The 13308-nt window shown below is 39.4% G+C and overlaps 1 protein-coding gene across 1 annotated transcript; it reads right to left on the bottom strand.

Annotated features, from left to right (window-relative positions):
- Nucleotides 1-5373: 5373 nt before the first annotated feature.
- On the bottom strand, nucleotides 5374-7990 carry LOC134867663 (pancreas transcription factor 1 subunit alpha). Its single transcript, XM_063888394.1, has 2 exons — nucleotides 7274-7990; nucleotides 5374-6335 (listed from the first exon to the last, which is right to left on the bottom strand). Exons 1-2 carry the CDS (start codon nucleotides 7950-7952, stop codon nucleotides 6298-6300), a joined length of 717 nt encoding a protein of 238 aa, XP_063744464.1. The 5' UTR covers nucleotides 7953-7990; the 3' UTR covers nucleotides 5374-6297.
- Nucleotides 7991-13308: the final 5318 nt, after the last annotated feature.

The following is a 13308-nucleotide window of genomic DNA, read 5'->3' as shown; positions in this document are numbered from 1 at the left end:
TAACCCTAACCCTAACCCCCTCCTGGCTGGTCCACATAAAAGCGCCATCTGTCCTCTGTACCTATTTCAGAATGCAAGAGCTGGACTAGTTTTCCACTAACCTTTGTTCTCCCACAATACACCTCTCCTCCGTTCCCATCACTGGTTGCCCATATCTGCTTCAATACACTCGTACTGGCCTACCGTGCTGTTAATTGATAGGGTTCTTCCTACCTCCAGGACATGGCTAAACCATACTTATCATGACACTCCATGAAGTATATCAAAGTAGTTAAATTGACTAGTCATGTAATAGAAATGATTTCATTTCAAACTTTTCTGCATTTATGAACAGACCTACACAAAAATCCATAATATCAAAGAGTATTTTTTTAAATAAATGTATTGACCAACAGTTTCATCAACAACAAGGCACATCCCATCCTTGTGCTGTCAAAATCCGACTCAGGGCATCATTGACATAGACAAACTAAATATTTGAGTTATACTACAAGGAAGAAGAGACATTCTAATCATCCAGTATCCGAAAGACAAAGGGTACATACATTTAAATCCAAATTAATTATTTGGTTTAGAAAGTGATTACATTATATTAGGGGAGGAGAAGAGACTTCCTTTTGATATCAGTATTTTCCAACAACGCCATAAAACAAGAGCGGTGACAGAAGTAACTGCATTTTCCCTCGTGCACTGAGAAAATTGGGATTCTGATACGGATCAGGCAGCGACATCAGGTATGCCTACATAAAAACACGCCTCTTTGCTACCCCTTCTCCAAATTAGAACAAATTGGATCAAACTTCCCATTGATATCAGGACAGCAGAAATCTACACATCTTCTGTCGCAGACTGAAAACCCACCTGCTCGCTGCACCTCGGCACTGAAAATGGTTTGGCTTTCTGAAAGGTAATGTACCTGCAGGATTCTATGTTTGTTTCTTCCTGGTAGTTTTCACTTATTGTAAGTTTCCTTGGATAAAAGCATCGACACATTTAAATGTTATGTGGTGTATGTTTGCATTCCCTGATAGCTCTTTAGCTCACACTTCAAACACCTGAGTGACAGACAAGATGACACTGTTTATCTCTCTCCACACAGTGTGTTTGCTACAGTCCCCAGGAGGGCTGCCGTTCTGATCCGAGGAGGATATTATTGGATGTTCCAGTGTTCATCTGAGAAGGCTTCAAATGCGTGGCCCCCCACTGTTCAGGGGCCCCTGAGGGCAGGCCCATCGGGACACATTGTAAAGACGACACCGCATTTCTCCTTCACACACTCTGACCTGAGCTGTTTGCTCCGAGGTGAGCAGCGTGGGTCTCTGATGACGAGCCATAATGAGAAAAACAGGTGAGCTGTTTAACTAGAGTTTCACAGCTATTAAAGTGCCAACACACCGGGTCACCATGGTGATGAGGGCGGAGTGCGAGGCTTCTGGGGAGTCAGTATATTTTATTTTTTTTGAGAGTTGTGGTAGTTTTTTTTTGTAGGTTGTCTGGGTTAGGCCTTTTTGCGGAATGTATTCACTTTTGTGTGCGCATGAAGTCTTTTACACAATTAGAAAAACCGTACTCCTGAGAAAGAGAAACCAACACAGGTTGCTGCTGTTAGAAGTGTACAAACTTGTGTAGTAGACACTGTCACACTTTATTAGTGATTAGTATATTGCTTTTAATAATATCTTGACGTTTTTTGTCTGTGAATACTTTTTTTTTTTTTCACTTTAAACCATTGCAGTTTTAGAAAATTCAGCAAAACACAGATCAACCCTGTCAGTATTGAGACAATCGCTCTGCAAAAGTCTGCTTTGTCAAGAACTGTCAAAATATTGTTTACAACATACCTTGATACTTGTTGTGTTCACATTCTTTAGTTTGTAGTTTCTGTGAATTCCAGCAACAACAGCACAAGACCTTGCAGTGCTGATACTGTTTAGGCAACAAAACTACCTGGCTAGGATTGAGTTAAGGTTCCCGTGTTGGGTTAAAATGTGCTTTGAAAATGCATTTGTTAAGTCCACGGAAGATACGAAACAAATCCAAGTAGACTTCTGAAAAAAGAGAAAACGCTGTTTCCTGGGTAATTGTGGGCCCACCCATCCAACATGACATCCTCCCTATATTTCATTTGTGCACTTTGTAGGGTTTCACCTGCCCTGACTCACCATTATGTGGGTTGTCACAGTGCGTTATGTTTTTTGATGGAAGTATGAATATTTGATATCCAAAATGCAGCATCTTGAGGGTTTTAGTTTTTTGAAAGAGAAACTTAAAGGGTATATCATTGATCATTAAGAGCCCTTCACACCCGGTCTTAAGTTTGCATCCCTTGTACATTTAGGATTTGTGAAGACATTACATCCTCGAATAGACATAGAGTTTGTCCATGTCTCTGTTAGGGTGACATATGCGTCTTTCTCTCACTGTCCTGTGATACAGAAGCAATATTTGCCATTTTGAACACTAATTGCATTGCAAACAAATGTTTTTGTTTTTTTTATCCCCAAGGCTCAGTAAACACTGTCAGTCAGTATGTTGTGGCGAAGTTATATTTATGATTCAACCTAATGGCTAAAAACCCACCCAGAAAAACAGCCTTTGAACATTTTCCGTAAGTAAATGTAAATGGTAAGTAAGTAGGCAGTTTTGGCCATAAAGTTTTCAATTTGACTCACTTCTGACCTTTGCACAAGGCTGTTTCAGATATCCTCCACCCAGACCCCTATGTACTCCCAACAGGATGTGATGCATTAATTATATTTACAAGTGCGAGGCCCAGACTCCACAATTTCACCAACATGATAAACACACCTGCCGGCCGATGGCAGGATAGCCTCACAGTGTTTGTCAGCGGACGTTAAATCAATAAACTCAATGCAGAAAAAAGGAGTCTGATGCAGAGCACAGACTGCAGGAGTCTTACTCATTCTGGCCCGCAAAATGTTCCGCTGTGCTGAATCATATCTCATCTCAATGGTATTCAGAGCTGTTTCTCCACTGGTCTCAATCTCACAGTGATGACTAGAAAACACTTCATGGTGTCAGGTGGCATTTAATTTCTAAACTTTATCATGTGGTTTCTTGAATACATTAAAAATTAATTAAATAAATGGCCAATTATATAATTTGACCCCCAAAAAAAAGCTGGCTCTGGAGCTTTCAACCTTATTTCAGGAGCCTCCTCGGTTAAAAAAAATGGCAGAGTTTTGATGGATTTATTAATATTATGTAAAAAATGTAGTAAAAAAAGGATTACATACTTGATGTCACAATGCTTAACTACATTTTCAAAGCATGAATAAGTTCTAATTGTAGTTATTATTTTATTAGTATTTGATGTGTGATATGTCATTATGTGTATTAAAAAGGTTCATTTAAAACAAAACATATCCCCCGATTTATATCTGTTATGTAGCTAATTAATTGATATAAGACTGATTTATCGTAATATATTGAACATTTCCTGGTTCAGGACACACAGTATGTGCTCCACACCAACTTCTTCCACTGTGAGAATGAACAATACAACAAAAATAATATCGCATACAAAATACTTGTTTAAAATAAGAACATTTTCTAAAATGTTAGACTACCATATTACTTTTTTGTACTTGTTTGTGAATTTCAAGTTTAAGTGCCTATTGTTCAACTGTATGTGTCACATGTGCCACCTGCATATATTCATCCCTAAAACACAGATCTTAAATAATATTAGACAAGTATTTCGTCTGAAGCCCAGCTGATAAAGCTATTGATTTTGACACATAGGCAGATTTACCCAACTAATTCCACCAGGGGGACCCAGGGGTCACTGAGAGTCACAGTGCCACAAAGGTCACTTTAAATTATTAGTTATTATTGTTATAAATTGATTGCTACAATTAGTACTTATAGAATACTATTTGAAATCTAAATCCTATGCTAAATGAAACTTTTATTGTCGTCATAATACAGGTGTACGGTATGTAGGAGTCATGGCAACATCTGTGACACCTGTAAGAGCAGTGACCCATGATAAAGAGCACAAACACTCACACACAGGGGGATACAGTGTAAGTCTAATGTACTTTACATGTAGCTTTATGAAAAAAATAGGGTTTGCATCTCATTAACATGGTCTCTGGATTTCCTTTACAATTACATCACTTTCAAACCCTGTCTACATTCCCCATAGCTAAGGGCTCCATTTGTGGCACTTGTATTTGTGGCTCTGGGTATGTTGTGGATTCCCTATGCCTGCTTTATACTGCTGAGCTTCAAACTAAACTGTTACAAAATAAAAAATCAGCCATAGAATTTAGTGTCACCATGTTTACATACTTACACAATGACACTGACAGTCATCTGGAGAGGATCAGAGACGGTTTTTTAGATATGTAGATATGGCAGGCATGGGGGAAACTCTTTCCATTTGACTGATTATTTCCTCAATCTCAACAACTTCTGAATGCATTGCCATGACATTTAGTCCATTTATAACCCTTCCCCAAATGATGTATCCTAATGACGTTAGTGTTGCCTTGACCTTTACTGAGTGACACCATAAGGTGAAATGTAGGTCTGGAAGTTGAAAGAACAACTACAGTTGAATCCTGCTTAAACATTAATTCACGAGTAGTAGTAGTAGTAGTAATAGTAGTAGTAGTAGTAGTAGTAGTAGTAGTAGTAGTAGTAGTAGTAATAGTAGTAGTAGTAGTATTAGTATTAGTAGTAGTAGTATTATTATTATTAGTAGTAGCAGTAGTAGTAGTAGTAGTAGTAGTAGTAGTAGTAGTAGTAGTAGTAGTAGTAGTAGTAGTAGTAGTAGTCGTAGTCGTAGTCGTAGTCGTAGTCGTCTTGTGGTAAATAATGGTATAACATTTGCAGGGGGATTTTTGTTCTTATTTTAACTTATCCTTAGATACAGCATTTTATTTAGGTAACATTTTCATTGCATGACTTTTACTTTTAACAGAATATGTGAACGCTTCACCACTTCAATAGCTCTAGAAGCGTTTGGTATCATTTTAATTTTGTGTCACCACTGCCAAGCCAAAAGCATTTCATGTCCCCTAGATATTATTTATTGAATGTATGATAATTGAATCTATGTTGTTGGCAATTGTTATAGTTATACTTGTTTTATCCTTTATCCTGTTTAACAGTGACTCTCAGGTTCAGTTAGACTTCAACCAGCGGTTCATCCATCATGCTGTTAGGTGACACCTGGTGCTCTGACGCAGGTCATGTGGTAAGTAACAGCGCTTCACCTGGACTTACTGTCCACCAGTGTTCACTACATTTATGATCTGCTTGTCATATGATTTTTTTTAACTAAGCCCCGTGGTGTGAAAACAAATATTCATCCAGATCTAAGTGTAATTTTTGATTTGTCCATAATACTAACAGGTAGAGAAATCAGGGGACAGAGAGAGATGTAGGTGCTTGAATAACCCCTGAAACAGTTAAAATCCGTATTTCAAAAATATATCATAGAAAACCAAAGCGGAGAAAATGTGCTTTTTATGATCCTGAGAAATGATCATTGATCACAAATACAAATACATTAAATTATCACATCGACGTCTGTGCTGATTTGAGAATAAATTACATTTTTCCAAAGCATGAAATAGCTTCAAATGTACATTAAATCACAATAAAAATGAAATAAATAATCAAAATATGTCAAAAAAACATGTCCCAAAAAGTATTTTGTCATAAATACACAAAATAAGGAATAAATAAATATATACATAAATAAATGTTACAAGAGATTTCAGAGTTTTCATGTTAAATACTTTAGCCTAGCCTTATTGCCATGTTGCACCTGACATGCTAAAACACATCGCGCTGATCTGCTTCTCACGCCCATTGTCTCATTTACATGATCAAGGCTCTTTTAACACATTGCCTCGCACACTAATGAGCGTGAGTCCAGAAAACACTTCAGCTGCTTCATGCAGAAGTATGAGCCCTCAGGAAGTCCATTCAGCCTCATGCCAGTGTGCCCCTCTCCCTCTTTAACAAGTGCCATCTATTTGGGCAAACAATGCCAACCCTCTTTCCCACCCCGGCCTCAGAAACAATGGCTCTCAATTAACCAGTCAACAATAAATTAGAATATTAAAAGCCACGGAGGACGGGGAAGTGGGTGAGGTTTTAGAAAAGCCTGAGGTGTGTGACCCGATGAGAAGTCTGCAGATGTCGGTCATGCGGGACGAATGCCTGTCTTTGACATGTTGACAGAGAGGGACAGAGAAACAAATCTGAACCTCCTCTCCGCTGCAATCTCCACTCTCAGGGCACCCCCATGTTTCTCAGTTAATCCCACTTTATCCAAGAGAGGCGGGCTGTCAGGTCTGGGAAAAGGGGAGCACGGGGGAAGAAGGAGACAAAAACAGGACATAAGTTTAGTTACATTTTAATGACTGTTTAACAAGTCCTAGGGCTGGGGGTAGAGAATGGGGACACGCTCTCTCCCATAAAGGGGCTTCAGCGCAGTTTCCCACAGAATTAGTTAAGGGCAAGGTGATAGAAAGAACACAGATAATTGTGTTTCTGTCAAATGAGGTTCATGCCCGAGGAAAACACACCTGGGGATTAAAGGAAGCCGCAAACACACAGCAAGCTGCTTTAAGTCACATTTTTTGTGTCAATCACTGTGAAAAACAGCAATCTTCTTTAGACAAATATGTTCTATGGACAAACATTAGATTTGATTTATCTATTAAAGAGTATGGGTGAATTTAGCACTTTTCTTTGTGTCTATGGTGTACATGGAGGTATTTGCTGTATGTGATTATGTTGGAATCAGAAAAACTTTAATCGTGTCATATTTATGTTGAGTTATATTTGGCTTTAAAGATCAGGTATGTTGTGTTTTAATGTGTTTGTCAGAGTACTTGGGATGAATTGAAAGTGTATGAAGGAGGACAAGGGCCTCATTTGAAAGTTAAAGAGGAAAAAAATTAGAATTTTGAGATTTAAGTCAGAATCATGGCTTTTTTTCTCAGAATTCTGAACTATTTTTATTACATTTTTGGTAAAATCTCAACATTTTGTTGAGCTAATCATCTTCCATAAGTACATACATATTATAATATGGTAAACGATATAGGTTCTCTAATAATCTGTATGAGTTACCATACTAAAATATAAGACGGATAATGCTCCTGTCAGCACATTTAAATGGTCTGAGGTAAGGCTTAACATTACTGTGATCTCCTCTGCAACTTAAATCTCCATCATGAGCTATTGACAGGTTTATTACGGTGTGTAATGATGGGGATCAACTCACCGCTTGTGTTCCAGATGGCGTTAGTGTGATTCTTGTATCCGCTCTTCATGCAGTCGTCTACGTAGGACTTGGGGTCGCAGCCTGACATGAGGATCTCCCTCAGCAGGGCGATGTAGGCGATGGCCAGCCTCAGGGTGTCTATCTTGGACAGCCGCTTCTCGTAGGGGAACGTGGGCACGTGGCAGCGCAGTTCCTCGAAGGCAGAGTTGATGCTCAGCATCCTCTTCCTCTCGCGGATGTTGGCGGCATGCCGCTGCACCTTATAGGGGGGGTTTGCAGACAGCCGCCGCGCACTGTGCTTGGTCACCTCCAGGGGGTCGTCCATGGAGGAGCTTTCCCCGTCAGCGCACGCGTCTGCCCCCGGAGACTGCAAGTCGAGGTCGGTGAAGGTCAGCTGTGCGTCCGGGAACATGGACTGACTGCCGAGGTTGGACCAGGGTGACAGCTGTCCGGCTGTGTTGTAGTCCAGCAGGAAGTTGTCCAGCTGGCTCTGGAACTGGATGTTTTGGTCCATTTGTCCCCAAAAGGCATAATCAGTAGTGCCATCCTGATCCAGGTCGAAAAGCACGTCCTCCATATTTAAAATGATACGTTCTTTCCCAGTCTCTGAAGGCACACAACAGATTGTCGTTACTGTGTACCTGCATGTGCCTGAATCTCTGCCGTGTGACACCCACATGGGCACATCTCCTGGATTAAATACTTCTAGGGCCTCCATGTTTCTCGGCGGGTTGCTCTGGCCAATTCTAAAGGCTGAAAGGGAACTCTTAAGAACACTTTACCCCTCCTTGTGGATCGTTCATTGCTTTAAAAACGCATTACAAAGGAATCAGTTGATCTCCAAACGACAAAAAAGCGGGGAAAACACGTGTCCAATTATAAACTTCCGCTGAAGTAGGCCCGCTAATATTGACAAAAAACACTCCATATTTAGCAGGCACTGGAGGGCTTGTGCCATGCAGTATGGCGCAGCAGGCTATTTCAAACCCGGTGGCCTCTGAATGGGACTGTTTTATCTATTAAAGCTCAGCTGACAACAAACACTACTGTCAGGAACACATGAACAGCCTTTGTTTGTAGGAAATGTTACGAGATTTAATGGGAAAGGAGCGTTTTCTTATATTTGCCTTTGGGTTTATTCTGGTCTAGACATTTCTTGCGCACTGATACAAAATACAGGATGCAGCATATTCCAGCAGGATCGCCCCACATAATTCCGGGTCTAGTAGCCACATTTAATGCGCTTCTAATGTGCAAATGATATGACTGAGTAAATGGCAAACCATGGAGAGGACGCACGCTGTAATTACGCACGGGGGTTAATCAAATAAGCCGGCTCTTACTTCCGAGGTTGGATGGAGGACAGCATGTGGATGAACTTTAATTTAAGAAGGCTGTATGTTTGCTAACACGTGGTTTTGATTTGGCGATGTCCTTTAGGATGCTAATTTAAAAGGAGGATCTGTTTGTTGCAGTAAACACAGGCGGCACGAGGCATTTGGCTGATCTTTTTTAAGAGGTAGCAGCTGATTCACCAGAATTATCACTGAGACAGGTGAAGCGCCTTACTGACAGTTGGTGGTGTCACCAAACAGCCTCATATGCATTTTTAATTAGTATTACACAGGCCAGATAATACGTATCAAATCATACAGAATCGTTGTATAATACATTTTACTTTACTACTATGTGTAATAAATAAAGTGTCATAAGGCATTTTCCATGGCATTCTGATCATATTTCATACTTGTCCTTAAACTGTTATACGTATATTCAGGTTTAAAAGGGGTTAACATAATGTACTCCTTATAAATAATTGTCAAATACCCAGTATCAGTGGTAAAGAAATACTCAGATATTATACTTAAGTAGAAGTAGCAATACTCTGTTACAAGTTAAAGTCCTGCATTCAAGATAATTCAAGTAAAGGTACATTGGCTTTAAAATGTACTTAAGTATCAAAAGTAGTACTCGTTATGTGTCATGGCCCAGCAGTGGTGGAATGTAATTAAGTACATTTACTCAAGTATCGTAGTTAAGTATTATTTTTGAGATAATTATATGTGACTTTACTGTAATGCTACTTTGTACTTCTACTTCACTAGAGTGTATACGCAAACATTGTGCTTTTTACAGCACTACATTTATTTTACACGACCATAGACATAAGTTTAAATACTACAAAGATGCAAAAGTAAACTCTTATACTTTTATTTGAGTTACCTTTTGAATGCAGGACTTTTACTTGTAATGTAGTATTCCTACACTCTGGTACTTCTACTTCTACAAGATTTGAGTACAACAATAATCTAAATCGATAAAGTAACTAAAGCTGTCAGTTAGTGGTAAGAATTACAAAATTGTATTCTAAAAGGTAGTAAAATAGAAGTATAAAGTAGCATAAAATGAATATACAACAAACAAAAGTACACCTCTCTATTGTACTTTACACACTTTACACACTTTACTACATTCCACCTTTCCCGGTATGACTGTGTTCTTGCAGTTGGCGCACAGACACAATTTTTTCTTAGGAACACAATAAATGCCACAGATCTGCATTCTTCTTCGGTGAGTTTTGATTTCCCAGCAGGGACCTCAGTATTTGTTTCAGGAAAACACATCAAAGTTGCTGCTATTTTCTTAAGTATCGAGTTACACTAGCTAATGAACCTATACAGGTCCAGTGTTGCTTTAACCCCTTTCCATCCAACAGTTCAATTAACCCATTACACTAACTCGCAGGAGAAATGAGAAAGGACAACATCCTGATTAATAATGAGAGCATTGTTATCCGGCCCAGCATCTCCGTTTGACTCTGCCAAGAGTCAATAACAACCTGTTTGTAGTGTAAATTAGGCGGAGAGGAGAAAAATGTTTGCGTTGTGTTTAGAATGACTGATTTCGTATTAAAGAGTCATCAAGTTCACTTTCTTTACATTCGAGAGCCCGAATGTCCTTTAACAGTTATTGAGGATTCATTTGGCTAGTGGCGGGAATGGATTCGACTTAAAAATATGTTTCATCACTTCTGTGGCGTTTAGTTTTGAAAGTTTATTTTTATTGCGTAACAGCAGGTAGAAAATGAATATGCCTGACTTAAAATGAAAGTGTAATATTAGGTGTGAGCTCTGGTGCGCGGTTTAATAATCATCAGCATCTTTATTGTCGTTATACTCGTGTACAGTGCGCATTGCTGACTTCTTTCTAAGCAGTTTAAAATAGAAACAAATAGATAAAAGCAGCACTTAAAACAGTAAAAGCACAATAGAAAGTCCCTATGTTAAATTAAATGTACAAATATTTTTACCGGTGGAAAATAGATCCATAGCCCATGAGCTACTTTATATTTGTTTTACAGATCACTATAGTAAACACATTCACATTGTCTCTGCAGCACACAGAGTGTTTGTTGGTCTTCCTCATTTCTGAAGAGGAGGGTTTCTGAGAGTTGGGGCTGCTGTCAGGACCTTCTGCCCGGCTGCCAGCAGCATCCCTCCCGCAGCTGACGGCCTGGTGCGGAGGGTCCGGGCTGAAGAGACGCGGCTGTCAGATCCAGAGCTGCCTCATTGTTCCTGCAACAATTCAAGAGGGCTGAAGGGTTTAAAAAGGAACGAACGATAGCAGCCCTTCACTCAATGTGTAAGGAGTGAGGACACAGTCTAACAAGATTGATACATTCACATCAACACTGAGTGTATGGGGACATTTGGCTTTATATCTACCTAATAAGAAAGAACATGTATGTGTTATGGTCTTAATAACAATTGATAAGGCTTCAATTCACTATGTGTGGTCAAAGGTGGATTGTTAGATAATGGGCCTCTGGGCACAGACATGCAAAAGGCCCTGCCACCTTCATACATGGGAGAAAGACACTATAGAGAAGTTATAGCTGTTTGGATTCAAGGTTCAAAGATTCAAAGCTTTTTTTGTCATATGCAGAGTAACTACAGTTATGGCAATGAACATCTTAAGTCCCAGGCTCCTTCAACAATGCAACATAAATAAATAAAATACATAAACAATAAAAAAATAGTGCAAGAAAATGTTGCAAGTGAGCAATGTGCAGGTAGCCTCTTTATGCTCTTTGTGGTCATTTTGTGTCACTTAGTTTTTGTCTTTTAGTTATTTATTGTCTCTTCGGGTTTTTTTTGCACTTTTTTGTAGTTTTTTTAGTGTCTTTTAATGTAGCATCACTTGTTATTGTTTATTCACGTAGTTATCTTTAGTCCCTGGGGTTGTGTGGCCAACTTGTGGTCATATACAGCCACGGAAAAAACTAAGAGACCACTTCAGCATTATCATTTTCTCTTGTTTTATTATTTATCGGTATGTCTTTGAGTTAAATTATTATTTTTATTTTTTATTGTTTTCCATAAACTACTGACAATCTTTCTCTGTGTTGGAGTTCAACAGACACTGGAACAGCTGCCGTACATGTAGAGATACAAATGTAAGAAAAATTTGGAGTGGTCTCTTAATTTTTTCCGGAGCTGCATGTTGTTTAGTGTCTCTTTGTCGTCATTTTTTGTGTCTGTAGTTGTTTCGTGTGTCAGTATGTAATGCTTTTTTTGGTCAATTTTTCCATATTTAGTGTCTCTGTAGGTTCTTTGTGAGTCTTGGTAGTCATTTTGTGTTTCTTCTCCCTCTCATGGTCTCTGTGTGTCTTTTTGATTCTCTTTGCAGCTTTCTTCCATCTCTTTGTGGTTGTTTATGTTTCTTTGTTGCCATATTGAGTCTCTTGCTGGTTGCTACATCTCTTTTTGAGTGATATATTGTAGGGGAAGGCCAAGGTGCCCCTAAAACTTTGGAACTCTTGGCTTTTTGCCTAGTAGGCCTGTTCAGTGAACCATCCATGTGTGTGGTGCCTCAATTAAATAATATTCAGGCTATAGTGTGACCCAAAAGTGCTCCTCTCTGAAAGACGAACTGTAAAATCCAGTCTTCTGCCAAGAAAACTGGACAGCATGGACAAGTGAAGTGCGGTTTTTGGATCTTGCACGAGGCCACATGCTCGCAATTAGGACTGCGGTTTTGAAGTCGTTTCCCACCTGGGAGTAACTGTGTGGAAAACAAGGAAGTTAATGGAACTGCGAATCGCACATCAGAATGGATCCACACCTGCTCTTTCATGTCCAATATGATATTATGAATTTTAATCAGTGACATATTTGGGGGGGATTAGCGTGAACAGTGTTGGGGCTTGTGTCATTTCCTACAAATTACCATGCAGTGTTGCTAAACTCTTTTTAGATTCAGAGCCAAAATACACAACGGCCAAAACTCTATCTTTTTATTTCTATTTCTTTGTCTTTCATTATGCCCAATGCTATTTCTATTTCATACCCCAAGCAAATACCAAGATTAGCATTTCAGGGTTGTGTTCAGTGACGCACGTCTTGTTTGTTTGGGTACAAGGCTGATACACATCTTGGTCCTAAAAGCCTATGCTATGAGAGAATGGCATAGCAGCCAAATAGTGTAATCTTCACCGTCGGCCACAAACAGCTCTTTGATCCGCACTGGGACCAAGCCATTAGAGTGTCACGGCACATTGAAGCGATAGCACAGAGCAGAAGTTACCCTTGACCACAGTTTCAGATGGCTTCAGGCTTTTACCTTTAAGCTACAATTAGCATTAATGTAATGAGGAATATGTGCCCAGCTTCAAAGGCCACGGAAGCCGACTGAATGAAAATACTGCAGGAAATGCCGAGACTGATTGCATGCTAACTCTCTTGCATGTGAAGCATTAGGGGTTACATTCAGCTGTATTCATGTATGATCTTATACTTCGTATTTGTGGTACCCAGGGTGGGGGAGCCACTCTAAAAATATATTCTGTTACAATTACAAATTACATGTAAAACTATATAATCACTCTCTTGCATTGGACTTTTCTGTTAACTTCCATAGAATAGTGACATCACCAAGTAACACTCATGCTTCTATTGGCTATCACTCCAAAACATTGCACATGAGCATTTGACCAATCACAACAAAGCCGAAAAGTTAACCAATGAGAGCAGACT

The sequence above is a fragment of the Eleginops maclovinus genome, chromosome 7 (assembly GCF_036324505.1).
Source record: "Eleginops maclovinus isolate JMC-PN-2008 ecotype Puerto Natales chromosome 7, JC_Emac_rtc_rv5, whole genome shotgun sequence".
In the NCBI taxonomy this organism is placed as follows: domain Eukaryota; kingdom Metazoa; phylum Chordata; class Actinopteri; order Perciformes; family Eleginopidae; genus Eleginops; species Eleginops maclovinus.
Note: the sequence above shows the minus strand (reverse complement) of the source record. Positions and strands in the feature narration are given on the sequence as shown.